The 22,503-nt window shown below is 31.4% G+C and overlaps 1 protein-coding gene across 1 annotated transcript; it reads right to left on the reverse strand.

Annotated features, from left to right (window-relative positions):
* Positions 1-11,601: 11,601 nt before the first annotated feature.
* LOC111900368 (short-chain dehydrogenase TIC 32, chloroplastic) lies at positions 11,602-17,052 on the reverse strand. Its single transcript, XM_023896249.3, has 8 exons — positions 14,482-17,052; positions 13,569-13,800; positions 13,418-13,497; positions 13,064-13,214; positions 12,845-12,923; positions 12,681-12,765; positions 11,975-12,021; positions 11,602-11,889 (listed from the first exon to the last, which is right to left on the reverse strand). The coding sequence occupies exons 1-8, from the start codon at positions 14,585-14,587 to the stop codon at positions 11,725-11,727; spliced, it is 945 nt and encodes a 314-aa protein (XP_023752017.1). The 5' UTR covers positions 14,588-17,052; the 3' UTR covers positions 11,602-11,724.
* Positions 17,053-22,503: the final 5,451 nt, after the last annotated feature.

Here is a 22,503-nt window from a genome sequence, read left to right on the forward strand (position 1 = left end):
CAACCACTTGCCTACTTTCATCTGATGAGAGTCAACCAATCTAATTCATATTATTCTTATTTCATAATTGCTCCCACAATTATAACCGACTATAATATTTTAGAATAATAAGATTATTCATGGATTAAACATGTTAATATACAATGTAACAAGTATTGATGTGATGATCATATCCCAATATATCAAGACAATATATAATAGTTATTGTCTAAATGTTCCAATATCGAAATACTAAATCTAAATCAAAATTCTATTTCTAAAATCATAAAGCCTTACAACTGAAGTGTATCCATTAATACGTAGTTCAAAAGAAGGACTTTATTTGTAACGACCCAATTTTCACAGCCAAAAATTTCATTTTTAATTAAACATTTTGCAAAACATTTGCAAATAAACAACATTCGATCATATCGTTTCTTAAACATATTACGTGTCTGAAAACCAAAACATGGAATCAACCATAGTGTCAGAGTACAAATCTCAGGACAATCTCATAGTGCGGAAAAACAAGGGGGTGTGTATGATGTGCCGCTACCGTGCTAGCTCCTTCCCCTTCGCTGAAGAGGTACCTGAAACCAAAACTCTAAACTGTAAGCACGAAGCTTAGTGAGTTCCCCCATAATACCACATATCATACAATCATATAAGGAACAGCTAGGAGATACGGGCCTCGTCCACACTCATGGAGATACGGGCCTCGCCTACACCCCGCTAACTGGGAGATACGGGCCTCGCCCACACTCCGCTATCTAGGAGATACGGGCCTTGCCCATACTCCACTACTAAACCATAACATACAAGTATCACACAGACAATGTGTATAAACAATTCTACCACACTAACATATATCATCATCAGACTCAACTAAGAGATACGGGCTCTGCCTACACTCCGATACTATCATATCGTCTATACGGGCCGACCTTGGTGCCTTAGACCCGTTCCTACTGGAAGGAAACTCACCTCGAAAAATAGCTACCAAAAGTCTAACTGTTGAACGTCTGACTGCTGCACCGATAATCCTCCGGCTACAAATCCATAAACATAGATTAGCCACTCATAAATACCATCAGATTAAATGACTGACCCACCTATGGTCCAAGGTCAACTCCTTGGTCAAAATCAACTTCCAGTTGACTGGACTCGCCGAGTTATGGCACAGACTCGCTGAGTCCTTCTCTTACTAACCTGGTCCTACACGCCAAGTCCCTCTTCCCGCTCACTGAGTCACCCTCAACTCACTACTTGGGATTATAGAACCGACTCGCGATCCGACTCGCCGAGTCCAAGAACAACTCGCCGAGTCCCACGAGCAGATCTCCTACTCGATTCCATATCCTCCTCACAACATCCTTTATGAGGATTTGGGTTTCTGGGACTATTGCTACACGTTAAATTGCTAATTCTGCGTGTAGATGCGAAGGGTTGGACCTTCTACACTTAAACCCGTCTTAACTCAGTAACAGTTCATATCACTCGCCGAGTTTGAAGAACAACTCGTCGAGTACCAGGCAATCTTCAAAGGACTCACCGAGTTGTTCACCCAACTCGTCGAGTCTAAGACCATCTTCATAGAACTCGCCGAGTTCCACTTTGGGACTCGCCGAGTCCCTTCGACCCATTTCCCATACAGACCAAATCTAAGACATGCAACGCTTCCAAACCATAGATCTATGATCCTAGGGCATGCTTATCACGTAAAGTTGCAAACTTTATGTGCATTCATGGCCCTATAAGCTCCAAAAGGCAAAACCAAGCTCTTAATGAGGTCATACACTCAATGGGGACCTCAATCACTTCAACCACAGAAACTTTATACTTCTAATACGTCCATAAGGTCTAGATTTGAAGTCCTTTCGGAACATAGAGCACAAATACATGGAGTTTGAGGTTTTAGGGCTTGAAAACCACTAATTTGGGACAAAAGGGGATCTAATGAACTAGTGATCAAGGTAAGAACTTTTCTACCTGAATGGAAGCTTCTCTCAGTGAAGATTCCGGATCTACCTCCCCTCCTTGCACACTTCAACCTATTCCTTCTTCTCCTAAGCTCTAAACCTTCTTCACAAAGCCAAGAACACTCTCAAGAACAAAATGGGGGCTAGGGTTTCGCTTTACAGCTCTCTGGAAGAGTTAGGTACAAAAGAGGCCAATTTAGAGCGTTTAAATAGGGTGCAAACACCCGGATTAGGGTTTTTGCCCAAACAGGGTCTACTCGCCGAGTCCGGGGACCGACTCGCCGAGTCCAAAACTTGGAACCCGCGCCTCATCCCGCTTCTACTCGGCGAGTTGGTCCTTCAACTCGCCGAGTCCAAGGCAAAAATGCAAGAAATAAGAATTTTAATTACAAAGAATACGTACCGGGAACCAGGTGCTACATTATTAATGGGCCTGACTAAATTTAATTTTTGCAAATTCTACGAATACCATCATCTCGTTATTTGACTTTACTCTAGGTACAGTTAAATATCTTGGAGAATACAATTGGTGTTTTTACGTGACATGGGGTCTCTTAGCTTGATTAAGTATACTCATGAAGTCACAAATATTTCTATGTGATCCTTGAATGGTAGAAATAAACATAGTTTTTTTTCAATGAACCCATTCATCTAATCATATTTGATTTCAACTTATGAAGTAGCAGTGTATTTTTATTTAGTATATTATGCAATTATGTTTTACTTAGATCTCATTTCTACAAAACTTACTCCCCATTCTTGAAGTTGGAATATTTGTATTTCATTTATATAATAAAGATAACAATGTCATAGATAAGTTTGATTTAAAACAAGTTTAAGTCAAAAGTGCTTACATATAGAACTTAATTTTATTTATAAAATATTGATATTTACATTATAGTTTTATTAAGAGATCTAGCCTCATAAATAGAAGTTAATCATTTCAAAATATGACTATTATTGTTATAAAAAACGATCAAGTAAATAATCAAACATTTAAATAAAATAACTGAGACATATATATATATATATATATATATATATATATATATATATATATATATATATATTTATCTACGCATGCTAAATTTAAAACATACAGTGTTCCAAAACAAACATTGTTTTCTTTTACAAGTAATTTATGTCCTAAACATAAATAATAAACTAAACTTCGAGAGTGAAGTTCCAACTTGCTTGTGCTCAGTTGGTTACTCTTCTGTAATTATCTACAAGAAAGTTACAAATATTAAATTAACATTTAAGTATCACATACTTGAGTGTTAAATGAAAAGTATGGGTTATATCTAGTAAATACTTGATACTAGTCTCTTCCAGACTTTCCTTTCAGATAAGATGAGCAGTTCCTCTTCTAGTGTCCAGATTCTCCACAAAAGAAACAAGATCCATCTATCTAGGCCTTCTTGGATTTCTGGGGCTTAAATGTGTTCGGTCCATAAAACATGGGTTTCTTAGATCACACACAGTTACTCTTCTCATCCTTGCATTATTCCATTGTTTGAACAAGTTTAAAACAAATATATATATACATATATATATATATATATATATATATATATATATATATATATATATATATATATATATATATATATATATATATATATATATATATATTATCCAAGACTTCTTGGAAGTCAGGAATAACTATTCCTAGTGTGATGCTAGCAGCATGTGGAGCATCACAATGATGCCTTTACTAGGTATCATGTTCAACTCTATTGCTCAAAACAAGTTGTTTAGGATTAGGACATTTAAATGTATACAATTTTACATCTCTCATGAGATTGTCTGTTAAGACATGAACCCATTCATTTGATTCCAATCCCGTAAATATCGATTATCAATTATATTCTATTATATAATTCCAAGATTTATGAGATCGCTAATAACAAATTTATTTAGACATGTTTGATCTCATCCATGTCTCATAACTCTCTTTTTTAGGTGACATTTATCACAATAGATTTCCAATCAAATCATCCAATTTGAAAATTTTATGTAATCGACCTATAACTTGGTTATAGAAATTGAAAAAACACCATGGCCATCAAAAGACAACACTACGTGGTTGAGTGACCTTTATCCTACTAGTGCATACAGAAATGTACGAGTGTTCTTTAAAAATTATTGCATAGATTTGAGGTTGGTAAATGGTCTTTGATGTTTTTATAATTCTAGTTTAAAAAATATATTATATCATGGTTATTTCATACATCCAATAAACCATGGGTATACTTAAAAAAAAAACTTATTTTATGTAAAAATCATATTTTAACAATGTTCTTTTGATAAAATCTGACTTTATAAAATCGACGTGGTCAAATATTAATAACTAGTATTAAGTCAAACGTTTGAGCGCTTTAGAATTATTATAAACCTTTTAATAAAACTCTCTTTTATAAAATAAGGTTTGAAGTTTGATAAGTTTACAAATCTCTATTTTAGACTAAGATAATTTTAATATCGAAATTTTATCTATTACTAGTTTTAACGATAAAGCTTGTTTTAATTTTAATACTATTTTACCATCTTATGTTAAAAATGTAAATTTCATTAGAACCAAACTCCTTTGTGATGTTTCTTTATGTTCAAATATTATTTTTCATTTGAAAAAATAATTTATCAACCATAACATAATAATAACAATATAAAAATTAAAAAACACAAACATGTTAAAAACATATATGCATAAACCAACCAACTATTGACATTTTGTGAGTCCATTCCTAAAGGGATCACAAAATGTCATCAAAATGGCAAGTCCATTCCTAAAGGGACCAACATCTTCTAGTAATGTTATTGTAGAAGCTTCCACTTAAAAAAACACTCATTACTTGCAAAAAGTTGAAAAGTTTATTGAAAGTAATAATTAAGCAACATGCAACACTTTTAGGAAGTGTCGCAAAAGGTCCAACAACCCTTAAGGAAATAGCTAACAGTGACTTCTTTGGCGACTGTTTTAGGAAGTGTCACAATTTTCCCTACAACTTATAAGTTGTGAAAATTCACTTTTGGGCTTCAAAAAATATATAGCTCCATCTTCATTTCTTGTTACATGTTTGTACAAATAAATTATTTATAAAAATTAATCTATTACTTACAAAAGTAAATGAGGAAAAATAATCTATTTAATTATTACATACCATATGAATAAATAAATTACTATAACCACTTTTTCAACAAATCAATACAAATAACAACACAAAGGTCATTGACTAGTTTATATATATCATACATTATTATATACTCAAAATTATATAAAACAACTCTTTGTTTTTCTAAGACAACTTTTATGACTAAAAAGATGCATATAAACTTCTAATCACAAAATAATAATTATAAACATTTTAAAAGTGGGTTATTGACATAAAGGCACATTAAAGTTTTACCTTTGGTTTTAAATGACCATTCAATATTTTTTTGGACCTGTTAGACCATTAAACTCAAAAATTACCTGTCTAAAATACCATTCTACTCAAAATTTGTAGGTTTCCCCGGTTACATTATTGTGTGAATATTGACTTATGTTGAAAGATATCGATGACACTGTATGGTATGTGGTATGATGGGGGAACTCACTAAGCTTTGTGCTTACGGTTTCAGTTTTTGGTTTCAGGTACCTCTTCATCTAAGGGGAAGGAGCCGGCGGCGTAGTATGGCACCACACACACAAATGATTTTCTGCACGGTGTTTTCTGGGATTGTACTCTGATATGACATTTGATCATGGTTGTGGGTTTCAAATATGATACTTGATTTTGAGATGACGTGTTTATACAATATTTTTTAATGAATGTTTTATGAATTAATTAATCAAAAATGAAATTTTTGGGCTTGAATTTCGGGATGTTACACTTACTTGAGATCGGTCGATTGCATGCACCACACCCTTTCTTGTATTAGAAAACTTGTTTTTCCCTTTTTAAATCACTTCTGTTCATTCTTGAACACTTACCAAATTCTCAGTTTGAGCTCAGACACACCCGAGAGTACGTCTGAATCCCTCAAACCAAGGCTTTGATACTAACTTGTAACGTCCCAAACAAAAGACCCAAAAATTTCATTTTAATTTAATAAATCAGTATTCCAAAAACATCATCAATACAAACTTGATAAAAAAAAGTGTATAAATTGACCTATAAAATCAGAGTGAATCACAAAACATGGAACGAGGTGGTGTGTGCTTTGCAATCATCCCGAGCTCTTACTTTTGAAACCAGGAACACCTGCAACATAAAGTAAAAACCGTAAGCACAAAGCTTAGTGAGTTTCCCAAGATACCACATACCATACATACAAAAATCACATATTGGGCCCCCGCCCTCCATTGTGCCTCGCCAGGTATCGAGTCCCACTCGGCCTCGCGCCCCGCCCGACATCAAGCCCCGCTAGGCTTCGGGCCCTGCCCGACATCGAGCCCTGCTCGGATTACAGATCTATTAATCACCAGGCCCCGCCTGACATTGGGCCTTGCCCGATACACACATAACCATATAAACATATAAACATATAACCTTACTAGCACATGTAATAATCACAAAGACTATAGAATACCATACAGTCATCGAGCCCCGTCCGACATCGGGTCTTTCCCGGTAAGCATAAAAACAAATACTAATGACTAGCATACAATATACTCATCAGGCCCTGTCTGACATCGGGCCCCGCCCACTATACACATACGATATATCAAGGTTGTAAAAATCGTTTGACAGTAGCTCGACGGTCGACTGGTGTTAAGGGATTAGTCGGTCTTGGCGGGGATTAATCGATGATTAATCAGGGACCATAGATTATTAATAAAATATTAAAATTAATTAAATATTAATATATCTTAAGAAAAACAAGTACTTCAAAATTAGAAAATAAGAAAAATTGTAATTTGGAAATACGAAAATATGAACATTTTGGTATAGTATTTGAAAATTTGAAATTTTTGGAGTAAAAAAAGAAAGTTGGTTTTTTGAATTTTTTTAAAATTTTTTGATCTTTTTTTGACTTTTGATGACTTTTGTTGACCGATTAATCCCGCCAAGGCCGATTAATCCCGCCAAACCCGATTAATCCTAAATTTCCGATTAATGCCCTAATCCTTGACGGTTGGAGAACGTCAAGCGATTAATCCACGATTAATCGCCGATTAATCCCGATTTCTGCAACCATGCGATATATATATATATATATATATATATATATATATATATATATATATATATATATATATATATATATATATATATATATATATATATATCACATAATCTTTCTAACACGCACCACAATCATAAAATAACAGCGTACGATTCAGTCATCAGACCTTGCCCGACATCAAGCCACGCCCGATATACATAGTAACACATAATGCATACAAGGGTCACATAGACTCCTAACATCCTAATATAATAACAAGGGCCGACATTGGTGACTTAGACCCGCTAACCCAGTAAGGAAACTCACCTCGATATACGTGTAGGTAACCACAACAATAATGAAGAACTCCACAGCTTCAACTCACTTCTAATCACCTATAAGAATATACTCTAGTCAATACCTGATCACATGTCATAGTCACTTGCAATAGTGACAGCTTCACATGAAATGACGATTAGAGTTAAGTAAGAACACTCAACCCATTAAGAACCTAATAACCTATGGGTAGGACTAATTAAGGTTTGACTTAGTCATTCTCGGGTGAAATAGTAATCCAATTGACAACCCAATTACACGTCCAATCGTTGTCCAAAATAGAGCTCCCCGATTCTAGGGTTTTTCACATAGAATGATAACTAGGGTTAGTGTTCCACACTTAACCCCTTAAGGACTTAATCCATTAAGTCCAATATTGCATTAATTTAATTGTATGGGCATTATTAAGTATTATTAAATTTTAATTAACAACTTTAACGCGGGTCATGACCAACTCCAAAAACTAGGGTTTCTTGACATTCGGGCTTTCTAAACCCTAACTAGGGTTTCCAAATCCTTAAGTTAGATGATTAATTAATCAGATAAATATATATTAAATATATCGGGCACCACCCTTTGCCTCCTCGGGAAGTGGTGGTTGGCGGCGGTCTGCGACGACAGCCACCCGCATACGACGGTGGTTCGAGTGATAACTCCCACAATCCAAACACACATACAAGTTCTTACATCATTCACACACATTAACACCAAAAGAATATCAAAATGTCCAATATGGCCTCCAAGATGGCGGCAGAAGGTTGCAACCACCACCTCATGGTGGTGGTGGTGTGCTTTCATCACTTCTTACTAAGAAATGCTTATACAACATCCACCATTAGAACACACACACAAACACACACAGCCACCCACACATGGTGGCTGGTGGTGACAAAAAAAGCAGAAAGAGCGGCAACCACCATAGTCGGCTGCCATGGTGGCTCTCTTCAACTTCCGGCCAGCCAAAATACACACACAAGTCACGATTACAGCAGTGATACACACATACACGTACGTGAAGCACGAGCACTCACTGAAACACGTACACAACTTAGCTTCCTTCTTGGTGGAAGGCGGTGATGGATGATGACCATAGCAACCAAAGGGTCGTTTGAGTGGTGGTAGCGACGGCTAGCAGCGGCCTGAACAAAAGCGGAGAGGGGAGAACAGCATTTACGGCAGAGAGGCGGTTGCGTCCGACACCGATCGCTGCAGCAACCACGACGTCTGTCGTCAGTCCTCGTCCTTAACCACAACGGAAACAACAACGATGACCCTCGACTTGGCGGTTCCTATCTTCAACGTCAGCGGTGCAACAACGGTCTCGAGTGGCTCACAGTGGCGACGTAGTTGACGGCCGCGACTAGATATGAGGGGGGGTGTGATAAGGTGGCAGCTGGGATGATGTAGGGTTAGGGTTTGGGGGTTCCGCACTCTTAAAAACGAGAGGGGTAAGGAACACGGGTTCAAGTCCTGTGTTTTACCAAACTTGGATGCATTTTGCCGACATTTGTCCCTATCTCAACAATTCCTTTTCAATTTAAATCCAATAATCACTGAACAACCCTCGCTTCATAAAATCCTTTACATTTCAAATCCTAATGTTACAATATAGACCCCATATTCTGGAAATTATCTCATTTAACTCCTTATAGCTAACACTGTTAAATTATTACGGATTTAAGGATAAATTAAAATAATATAGTATAGGGAAAATGACACGGTAGCACATGAAAGTTTTGGCATTTGGCTAATTTGGTCACTAAAGTTTTGTTGGTACATTAGACCACTAAAATTCATTTTTACCTTTTAATTACACCATTATCCAAATAATTAGAGGGTTTGCCGGTTCAAGTACGTATGTGGCAGGGTGATGTGTCCAATAAGCTTACCTGGGATACTGATGTGTCGAAGAAGCTGGAACGTCGCGATCACAAAGCTTTACCCCTTCTTGCACTTGAACATGAGTCACTTGTAGCTGATTCCTTGAAGTGGATGAGCTCGAAGACATTGTTTTTCAGGATGGAAAGAGTCGGTGGAAAGGATTTGGCTTTTCAAAAAAGGGTAAGAAACATTTTTAATAGTGGTCCGATTTAGGGTTTCAATTAATAAGGTTTGTTGGACAAGTCAGCTTCTTCGACACATCAGTTTCCCAAGTAAGCTTATTGTACACGTCACCCTGCCACATACGTACTGGAACTGGAAAACTATCTAATTTTTTGACTAATGGTGTAATTAAAAGGTAAAAATGGAGTTTAGTGGTCTAATGTACCTAAAAAAAAAACTTTAATGACCAAATTATCCAAATGCCAAAACTTTCATGTGCTACAGTGTCATTTTCCCTATATTATACATCTCAAGGTTTTAGGGCTTATTATTTATTTACTTATCTTATTTTAAATGGAATGTTACAATTTGAAATGAACAATTAATAGGTTGACAATTGACATGATAGGTGGATATAATATTAATGAGGAGTTCTAATAGTATGTCATTTGTCAACAGGAGAATAAACATATTATTTTTTTAGAATAGGAAGATATATATATATATATATATATATATATATATATATATATATATATATATATATATATATATATATATATATATATATATATATATATATATAATTTTCTTAAAAGCATTACAAATTATTAATAATAACTGCATAATGCACATGCTAGTTATACAATTCCATTCATATTGTCGACTTTGACCCAATAATATGTTGATATACGATTTTTACCTATTAGACTCCCTCGTCACAAGATGATGATCATAGTATACACCATATTTTTTTATGTGTGACTCTTATTGGATTAAATTAAAAATCTAGTATGGAACATTGATGTGTTATGTTTATATTCAAACTCTTACAATCTTCCACTTATGCAAGACATTATATTCTAATGACCTCACATACTTTGGAAACCATTAGCTTACATGTTCTCTCCCACTTATGTCAACTCATACAAAAATATGGTCCCAAAAGGAGGATCTATGATACCACTTTTGGGTTTCAATTAAGTTATCATGCTAATAACATGCATCATAAATATAATACAAAATGAAATTATTACCAACCATTAAACTATATAAGCGTATAAGACAAACCACTGGAAGTACAATGCATCACTTATGTGGAGTACACTCTTAATGATGCAGGTTTGAATTCCATAAAAAAGTAGGACCATACTTACTCTCGTCATTAGATTCACACACACATACATATACAATCACAATGTCATGATAGTCTGCTAGAATTGATGATCAAGGCTTCATAATATAGTTCAAGAAACTGGTTGTTACTTGAATTACATTGTACTCATCAATGTGTAAGCTGCACCATGATGAATGAGAGAATGAAATTCCCTTTTAATTGAGATATTGCGTATGATAAGATAGATAAAAGTTCTTATTTTTCTGGTATGTTGCTCCGCGAGTAAGGAGCGATAAAAGCTACACTTTTCTTAAAATCCTTAGGAATACAAGAACCCTATTTGATAACTAGAAATCATCCAAGATGGCCCTTAGGTCAAACACATATCACATCCTTTAAATAGGGAAAAACTAGGATTATGCATTTGACATGCAAATACCACATCTCTTGCCTATGTATGAGCTTAATTACAGAGACTTGGTCCGCCTCAAGCCATTCCCATTGTGTCATGTTTTGTAGTTCATGGTGCTCATTCCTCATAACCATTATAAGATGTTGTTCTTTACAGGAAAATATTCATACCGAACACTAACACATGTTGCACGACCCTAATGGGATCAAACTGACAATAGAATAGTGGTATCACTATAGTATATTATGGTTATTTGCATACTCTTACTCATGCAAACTATCTCATACATGATTATAGTATATGGTAGTCATGGCTTAACCATACTGAAAAATCATTCCGCTTTTCTTTTTTTCATCTAAAAAAGAGGATCGTCGTTTTTTAGGATACACAAGCCATGAAAAAAGAAGGTGATATATGTAGGTAAGATCAAAAGTTTTCATGTGTGGTTGTATGACGAGTAAAAATGAAATAGTCTCTAGAAAAAACCTTCTGAGAAAAAACAAAGGATCGATGTGTGGAAATAAGTTGATAAATTTAGGTTTTAGTGGAAACAAAAAGAAGAGGATTTTGAATTTCATGCATAGTATCATTATAAACTTTTAATTATAGAATTAATTATTATATAATTTTATTATAAGTGATTCATTTATGTCATACAAATTTGTTATATATATCTCCATATACTTGCACCTAAAGCTCAAGCGTAATCACTTGGTGGTAGTTAAGCTCAAACTAAACTCCCATAATTCCTTGCCTAACATTGGATCCATAGCTTTCGATGATGGTTTCACCAAATTATTGTCAGAAAAGTACTCACCAGTTACACCTTTCACCTTTGGATTCAACGCCAGGTAGCATGTGGTTGCCGCTCCCTGAAAACCAAATTGATCGATACAAATTCATTTTGTTTAGTAAATGCAAATATTATTTCAACAAAATCAAAATTAAACTACAAACCTGTGAAACATCCTTGACCAAGTGTCTGAGAATCGCATTGCATAGAACTAAGGTAACAAAATGTCATTAAATAACATTTAAATCTGTTAGAAAATCGGGGTTTCGAAATTGCTTGGATTCACTGAAAGTCGTGATTGCACTATCAAATTGAAGTATTTCGATGGTTCTCGAAATCTCAATTAGAAAAAATTTAGTGATGTTCTGGAACAAAGAATGTGTGTAGTTATAATCTACTATTTTGAACCATATTAATGACCAAAAATGGGTATAATACCCTTTTCTGAAAACTGACAGCAAAGTTGCCAAAAGATAGTCTCAGAATTCTCACAAAAACTACCACTAAAAATGGTTATACGTCAGGGGTCAACCGTTAGGGTCAACATCAGGGACAAAATTGTTAGCTCAACCCCAACCCCACTCAGGGGGTCTGCCCCTTGGACCCCGTCAAGGGATGCCACCCCTTGGACCCCGCTACAAAGGGGCATTGCCCCTGAACCTCATTGGTTCATGGGTTTCACCCCTAAATGATAGCGTACTTTGAATCTTGAATAAATTCAAACAAGTGTGCACTCCGTACTAGCCTCAATTGTTTAATATTTATCAAGATTGCATTGGTCAACAAATTAATCTCATACACTTAAATAATATTAGTGATACAAATCACTAACAAAATCTCTTTTTAGTCAACCTTGGATTGCATACGTACCCTTGAAAATACCAAAATTACGGAAAATTTCAGTGACAATGAATCCGGGATGTAATGAATTCACAGTAATATTGATCCCTTCCTCCTGATCAAAATTGATGATGTGGTCAGCATAAGTTTTAATCAAGAAAATCGATCAGATCCCAAAAAGAAACTGAAATCACCTTCAAAAGCCTTGCTAACTCATTTGCGTGAAGTATATTAGCCAACTTCGATAGTCCATAGGCATGTATATGGCTATAACTGCAGAATACAAAGCCACATATATAAAACTGCATTAAACATCGGTCTATGTGCGCTACTTAGGATTGAAGTCAACTAAATCTGCAAAAAGATTTTTTTGTCTGTGACACTGATGAAGGCTTCGTAATTTCATTGTTTACCTCGATTCATCGTTAATTTGATCAGAAAAAGTTCCTTTGTTCACAAAACGATGACCAGTGGATGATACGTTGACGATTCTTCCTTCAACTTTCTGTTCAAACGAAGTAATCTTCATTGTCTCCAGCAATAGGTTCGTCAAAAGAAAATGACCTGATAAAAAAGCCCAATAACTGAGCGTTTTGATCTAATGTTTTCATGAAAACCAAAAAAGGAAAAAAAAATAACAATATAGTTGTAACTTGTAAGAATGTTCTTTTCTTAATTTTACTTCTGCATACAAAATGATTTCTTTGCATGGATTAAAAAATCAGTAACTTAACTCAAAAGTCAAAAGTGAATGCAACCAAACATACCTAAATGATTTGTTGCAAAATGTAGTTCGATTTTCTCTTCAGAAAGTGTGAAGTGTGGAGCCAAAACTCCTGCATTGTTGCTTACAACAAAATACACCAAATATTATATATAGCTTTTGACATAAATTTAATCATCAGTATGTTTTCTTACATTAGAATGTGTAGTGGAAGGCCTGAAGAACAATATTTGGTTGCAAAATCCCTTACAGATGCCTGAGAGCTGAGATCGAGCTCCATTACATCGACTTTAGCAGTAGGTGTTTCTGTAAGTATAGTTTCTCTAACTTGTTTACCGGATTCTATGTTTCTTACTGCCATCACTACATGTACACCACGCAAAGCAAGGACACGTGCAGTCTCAGCCCCGATACCACTCGTAGCTCCTAAAATTAGATACATATCACTATTTCTATACTTGTATCTATGATTTATTACTATTATTATTATTATTATTATATATTTTTTTTAAAGTATAAGTATAACAACAAAATTATACAACTTGGATACACATAAAAAGTAGATATATATAAAAAATAATAAAAACATAAGTACATAAATTTTGCACATGTAACACCAACAAAATAACAAATTTGACTTTTAATAAATCAAACAACATAAATGAAGTTAAAATTACAGCACCTTAGTTACAGGTAATTAACTGTGGTCGTATATATATATATATATATATATATATATATATATATATATATATATATATATATATATATATATATATATATATATATATATATATATATATATATATATATATATATATATATATATATATATATATATATATATATATATATATATATATATATATATATATATATATAGCTATGAAGATTCTCAAAGCCATCTTTCTTGAATATAACAAGTATATATATTTGCAATCATATAAAGATATGCAAGCTCAACAATTTATCAATAAGTAAATTTGAAAAAGAAAGAAAATATGAAACATTATATGTTACTATTAACTGGTTTATATCGTAAATTTGCTAAAATGAAAATTCATACAAATTGATTTATGCGATTTATCCAAAATAAAATGGTTGTACCAGTAACAATGGCGGTGAGACGAGATCCATCAACTCCGTGGGTAACTTCCTCTGCTGTTGAAGAAGATGAAAATCCTGATTCTCCTTTCCTTCCGAAAATCCACATTCTTTCAAATTATATTAATCTAAGCTAATCAGATGTTAATTATGATTGGGGAAGATTTTGTTCTTACTTTATCAATCGTAATTAACAAAGAGCACCTACAAGAAATGCTGAGTAGGACACCATAATATATTTCTTTGATTATTATATATATTTTATTTAAGTTCCCATATAAATTAGGGTTAAATATGAAATTGGGTCAAAATACTGTATTAGCCACTTTATTATTTTTTGCGTTTTAAAGTTCATTAACTTGTTTAGTTTGTGTGCATTTTATTTTTGTGACTTGACATAACAGTTTTTTTTTAGAATACACAATTCTTTTTTTTTTTTTTTTTTTTCTTTTTTGGCATTTTAAGATATCTTAATTTATGACATGTTTGTTAAAATCTTAATTATGATCTTAACCTTGATCTTAAGATTTTAAATTCTATAAGCCAAAAATAATATCGATCTCACTAAGATCTATCTAAATCAAGATTTATAGTAGGATCTTAGGATCCAGATTAGGATCTTAAGATCTTAACACGTTTGGTCCCACTTCTTTAGTTTTATTATATAACTGAACCTCAAATTTTTTTTTTTTTTCATTCAACTTGAAATCGAGCATTCTAAGTTGCAATATTCTAATAGATCATCATTACTTCATCTCGAATTAGGATACACTCTTGATATCCTGTTTGTGACCTTAAGCTTTTAGTTGTATATCATAATAATTTTTTTTTTGTAATTAAGATGGTTTCTTCCTAATTTTATGGTCTGCAACAACAAAAATTATGATTCATCTTTAAAAAGATAAAATCGATTTCATATCAACGTCTTAATCGCCATCAAGTTATAATGTATATATATTGCACATATAGGATCTTACAAGCAAATTTGAATAGATATTCATTTTGGTAGGATCTTCCGTCCCGATCCGATTTTACGATTATGATGTTGCAAAACATAAAACAATCTTGAGTAAAATCTTGATCTTGACAATATTGAATTATGGTAAGTTTATTTAGTCCTTTTAACTTTTTCAGATTTTCACATATTATTTTACCTAGTTTTTACATGTTTGTTCACAATTGCAATTTTACAACTTTATTTATACAATCATACTTAACTAGGAAATGCCCCAGTCGTGCCTTTGGCGTGTTTTTTATTTGTAATAGTAAAAAGTCACAGCGCCATTGGCGCGAGTTCGAATAAATTTCTTTCACAACTTAAGCAATTATTGTTTGAACCTCAAGAAGCTTTTGTTTGTGGTCTTGGATACAAGAACACAACGTTAAAACTTTTTGTTATGCAAACCTGTAATAAAATAAGAATTATTAAATAGTTTTGATTCTTATAATTCACAAAATTATGAGATTCTAAATAAAATTGAAACTCACTTGAACATAAAGGTGAAGATTCTACTTAAACCTTGATTGATTAGTTTTAAACTAAATAATTTTTTTGATAAACTTGAAATTGTTAATGCCAAGCAATTTTTTATAATGAATATCATATGATATAATAAAAACATGACAATAAGTCAATAATTTGTATGTCATTATTTTGGAGAAAATTAAAAGATTTGATAAAAAGGTATAGTAATAATAATTAAACTAAAGTTTTAAATATCTATAATGACTTTCAAGAAACATAAAATGACAATTTTTAAAACATTATAAAGATGAATGTGTGGGACATAGAGGCGTGTAGTGACAATAGTCAATAATAATAATAATAAATTATGAAATATATAGTCCAGGGACTGTATTGTAATTTTCATAAAATTAATCTTAATAAAGGAAATTGTGTTTATGGTTAAAATCGGCAACATGTCAAACCTAACGGACCAAAACTGACAACTTTCGAAAGTCTTAATCTTCTTTCCCATGTAAAACTGTAAAAACTTATGTGGCAAATTTATAAAGACAAAAAACTCATAAAACACCAATTTTTAAAACACTATAAAGACGAATGTGTGGGACATAGAGGCGTGTAGTGAAATAATAATAATAATAATAATAATAATAATAATAATAATAATAATAATAATAATAATAATAATAAATTATGAAATATATAGTCCAGGGACTGTATTGTAATTTTCATAAAATTAGTTTTAATAAAGGAAATTGTGTTTATGGTTAAAACCGCAACATGTCAAACCTAACAGACCAAAACTGACAAGTTTCGGAAGTCTTAGGCCCCGTTTGGTAGTTGCTGATTGAGAAAGTGCTGACTGGGAAAGGTCTGTCTGGGTAAAAAATCCTGACTGAATAAGAAATGTTGTTGTTTGATTGTATATCTGACTGAATGTGCTTAGTGATAAAAAATAACTATTTTACCCTTCTGTTATATTTAAAGCAATTTATCTATCATTGAAATTAACATCATCCTAAATAATAATAGAACAATTAAGGTCAACCTTGCCGACATAGTTTATACAAAAATAAATAAATAAATAAATAAATGAATTAAAAAAAATTCATATTTCATAGCTTATAAACAAAAAAAATCACAACATTGCCAACATAGCTTATACACAATATATATATATATATATATATATATATATATATATATATATATATATATATATATATATATATATATATATATATATATTCATATTTCGTTCCATACGAACAATATCATCACAACTTTTAGATTTCATTCCTTTTGTTTCTATTTTTTGGTGTTTGGGAAGTTCACTGAGGATATGGGGTATAGAGGTAACATTGTTCCAGGAGGCTATGGTGCAATATTTATGTCAAATTCAGAAACAAAGAAAGAGTGTTTCCAAGATAAGTATTTGGTGTTTTATATATAAAGAAGACTTTTATGTTAAGAATAAGGGTCTCTTTACCCTTGCATATTGTAGTATTCTTTCACTCATATACATATAATCTAGAAATGTTATCATATCTTTGATGGGTTTTGGTCATAAGACATCCTATGTGCTCATACAAACCCTAAAGCTTGGATCTAGGTTTCTCTATTGTACATACTTTGAATCCAAGACTATAAACCCTAATTCTAGCATATGGAAATCAGAATACACATGTAATTAGGTTTAAGAACATACCTTGATTGTTATATAGCAATAACAATCCAATTCCTCCTTGAATTGACCTTGGAAAGCTGAGAGTCACAAGTGTCACTCCTCTAATGGCTTACAAACACCATAAGCAAGTGGAAAAGGTATAAGGAGAGAGGAGGGAGGTTAGAATTCGTCCAAGTTAGTGTGCCGGTTAACCACACACGCTCCACTAACGACTTTGACAAAGTGTAAAGTGTAATTTCATGGATTAGCACCTTATTCACATTTTCCTAAGTAACTAAGATTGGGTATTATTAAGAGTTTAGTTACTTAGTATTTATCATTAATACTTTTAATGAAGGGAGAATTATAGTCCTGTCAAACCCGTTCGGCTAACGACCCTCCACCGGTCAAGCAAGCGGTGGGTGAGAGTGGACATCCATTAAGTTGCCATTTTATAGGCAACAACCTTATACCCACCTTATAGACCGGCTTCGTGAATGAGGCGTACTAGCGGTAAGACTGACTTTACTCTTATACATATATATATTATTAACTTATAATATTATAAAGTATAAGGGTTGAATTTTAACTTTTTAAAATTCTAAGGGCTAACTTGGAATTAAAGTATTCATACTTGAAAACTTTTTCAAATTCCAAAACTTGAGGGCAAGTTTTGAAACTATTCAAAACTAATTAATTCCATAACTTATGTGTTTAAAGTAGTTTTAATCCAAAAACTCTTCAAGTTCCATAACTTGAGGACAAGTTATGGAAGACTTTAAACTAATAAAAGAATTAACTTTTCTTTATTTTATAACTTATGGATTTAATTATGGCTACATATTTTATTACTTAATGAAGTGACTCTTGAACCTCCATAACTTAAGGACAAGACTCTTCATCTTTTGTAACCATTGCCAACTTTTATGAGTTTTATGAGTCTTTAATGTGACTTTTCATGTAACTTGAGGACAAGTTACACAAACACATTTTATACTCAACTCTTAGATTAAAATGGATTGAAAACAACTATTTCAATTAACTTTTCTATTAATCTAAGCAACTCATAAGAACAAGATAATTCAAATCAAACTTTTTCATGTAATTAGTCTAAACCTTAAACTAATACAAAACATGAATCTATTGACAATTATCTTTGAAAATGGATTAGCATGAACATTACCACATCAAAAACAAGTTTATAAGTTCAAAAACAACTTAGGGTAATGTTCCTAGTCCATTTCTAGCCAAAAAACTCGAAAATATGCTGTCTGGGGGTCCAACTCGTCGAGTGCATGAACCAACTCGGCGAGTTAGATCGATTTGATCACTTTTTAGGCATGGACTCGTCGAGTCTCCTGATGGACTCGCCGAGTCTGATGATCAGACAGCAACAAATTCGTTTTTTCAGCTTCTATTGCAGGTATAACAAGAAAACAAGCCTAGGTTCTGATACCACTGTTGGGTTTTGAGCATTCTAACACTCCTAAGTGTACATGCAACCCTAAATACCTTGGATCTATGTTTTCTCTATTATACATACAAATAAGAACATCCAAGGTATTATCCTAATCTAGCATACAAAACTATCAATATAACAAGATAGAATACATACCTCTTTGGTGTAGAAAGTCTTCATGAAGCTTGAGTGCCTAGTGCCCCAAGTGTGACACCTCAAATGGAATCACAATCACCAAAACACTTAGAATAACTTGAGAGAATTCTATAACTCATGAAATCGGCTAGCCCTCTCTAGAATAATACTAACACCGATTTTGCCAAGAATAATATCTATATATAGTGTAACAATTAGGGCAAACCCTTAATTGTCATGACTTTCCATTTCCTTGGATCCATGGGTTCAAATACACCATGGAGCATCCATGGAGCATCATATGGGTTTTGGCCCAACTAGATAATCCATGAAGCATTAGCCCACTATACAAGTATGGATGATTTACACAATCAACCCATATATTTAATTAGTCTTCTTTTGATCACTTAATTAATCCTAGATTAATTCTTGATCAATACTAATTAAATAATCTTATTATTCTTATTATTACTATACTAGAACTTATAATATATTAATAACCATAAGTGTCTTATTTCTCTCATTATAGTCTATCCAAGTGCATGATGGTATGCAACCCAAATGGACCATGCCGGGTCGGGTCAAGTCTTACCAATTATAGTTATGGACTTAGACATTAATCCAACAATATATACTAGGCGAATACTCGCGCGTTGCGCAGAAACATCTATATAGCTGAAATATTTACCAATATATGTTTTTTTAAATATAACAATAATGTGGTTATTAAATTTGATATAATAATTCGTATACTAAGTTGATATAATATATTGATTAATTTGAATTATATGATAATATATACATCTATTAAAACCGCATAATCTCAATCTTTGGAATGGCCTCTACCCGTGGGTTATTCATGAATAAAATTAAATATAATATATGGTTTAATGTTATTTATAGTTTTTGTTATTGTAAATTATTTTTTTTAATTTATTTGCTTAACGTTTTAATTTCTATCATTGTAATTATTTAAAACATCAAACAATTTTTTTTTATTTTAAAGGTAACAATATAATCATTTATATAATGTTATTTTTAACTATTGTTATTGTAAGTTATTTTAAGCTACTTATTTGAAAACTTTTAACGATTATAGGAATATCTTTAGGAAATATTTTAGTTAAATTGATACTACAATTTAGTTTTTGTATTTAGCACTATAATTTTTTATTTTTAATTATTCACAAAATATTCTTTGAGTTATAAGTAGAACTGAAATTTATATTGAAGTTGACTTTGTAATGTTATATTTAAATTAACAATTTAAGTATTTTGTCCAAATTATTTAAAAGTTGTAGCTTTAAATTGAGAATGGTTTACATATAACAACATATTAAATCTAATAAATTAAGTATAATATGTTAAAAGTTAAAGACAAAACTTTCTAAGTAGAAGTAAAAATATTATTTTAATATTGAAATTTAGTTTATTTATGATTACACTTTAGGTTTGATACTTATTTAACCTTATTAACCAACTTATAATCACTATTAGAAAGATACTACAATTTATCACTTTTAACTATTTACAAAATATTCTTTAGGTTACTTAAGTTTAACTAACATTTATATTTAAGTTGATCTTGTAAGGTTATATTTAAAATAACAATTTAAGTGTTTTACACAAATTGTTCAAAAGTTGTAGCTTTAAAATGATAATTGTTTACATACAACAACATATTAAACCTAATTAATTAAGTATAATATGTTAAATGTTAAAAACATAACTTTATAAGTAGAAGAAAATATATATTCTTTTAATATTGAAATTTAGTTTATATATGATTATACTTTAGGTTTCATATTTATTTAAGCTTATTAACCAATTATAAAATCATTATTAGAAAGAAATTGAAAAGTCATGAGAGTTTCAAATTAATGTGGTTAAAGGAAAAATGAATGGGAGTTTCAAATGCATGAGATTCAAGAAAAAATGCTAGCTTTATAAGTATACTAGGCGAATGCCCGCGCGTTGCGCAGAAACACCTATATAGTTGAAGTCTTTACAAATATATGATTTTTTAAATATAACAATAATGTTGTTGTTAAATTTGATCTAATAATTTGTATATACTAAATTGATATAATATATTGATTATTTTGAATTATATGATAATATATACATTTATTATAACTTCATAATCTCAATCGTTTCAATGACTTCTACCCGCGAGTTACACATGAATAAAATTAAATATAATATATGATTTGATGTTATTTATAGTTGTTTTTATTGTTAATTAATTTTTAAAAATTTATTTCCTTAATGTTCTAATTTCTATCATTATAATTATTTAAAACATCAAACATTGTTTTTTTATTTTAAAGCTAACAATATAATCATTTATATAGAGTTGTTTTTAACTATTGTTATTGTAAGTTATTTTAAGCTATTTATTTGGAAACTTTTAATGATTATAAAAATAATTTCAGAAATATTTTATTTAAATTGAAATTACAATTTAGTTTTTGCTTTTATCACTACAATTTATCACTTTTAATTATTTACAAAATATTCTTTAGTTTTTTTAAATGAAACTGAAATTTATATCTGAGTTGACATTGTAATGTGCAGAAACACCTATATAGTTGAAGTCTTTACGAATATGTATTTTTTAAAATATAACACTAACGTTGTTGTTAAATTTGATATAATAATTCGTATATTAATTTGATATAATATATTGATTATTTTGAATTATATGATAATATATAAACTTATTATAACGTCATGATCTCAATCGTTTGAATGATTTCTACTCGCGAGTTACACATCAATAAAATTAAATATTATATATGGTTTAATATTATTTATAATTGTTATTTTGAACTAATTTTATAAAATTTATTTGCTTAATGTTTTAATTTCTATCATTATAATTATTTAAAACATCAAACATTATTTTTTGATTTTAAAGGTTTCAATATAATCATTTATATAGAGTTATTTTTAACTATTTTTATTATAAGTTATTTTAAGCTACTTATTTGAAAATTTTTAACGATTATATAAATATATTTAGGAAATATTTTAGTTAAACTGATATTACAATTTAGTTTTTGCATTTATCACTATAATTTATCACGTTTAAGTATTTACAAAATATTATTTGGTTTTTTTAGTGGAACTTAAATTTATATTTAAGTTGACACAGTAATGTTATATTTAAATTAACAAATTAAATATTTTGTCCAAACTGTTCAAAAATTGTAGCTTTAAACTGATAATGGTTTAAATGCAACAACATTTTAAATCTAATAAATTAATTATAATATGTTAAAATTTAAAAACATAACT

This window comes from Lactuca sativa, chromosome 6 (assembly GCF_002870075.4).
Source record: "Lactuca sativa cultivar Salinas chromosome 6, Lsat_Salinas_v11, whole genome shotgun sequence".
NCBI classification, from domain to species: Eukaryota; Viridiplantae; Streptophyta; class Magnoliopsida; order Asterales; family Asteraceae; genus Lactuca; species Lactuca sativa.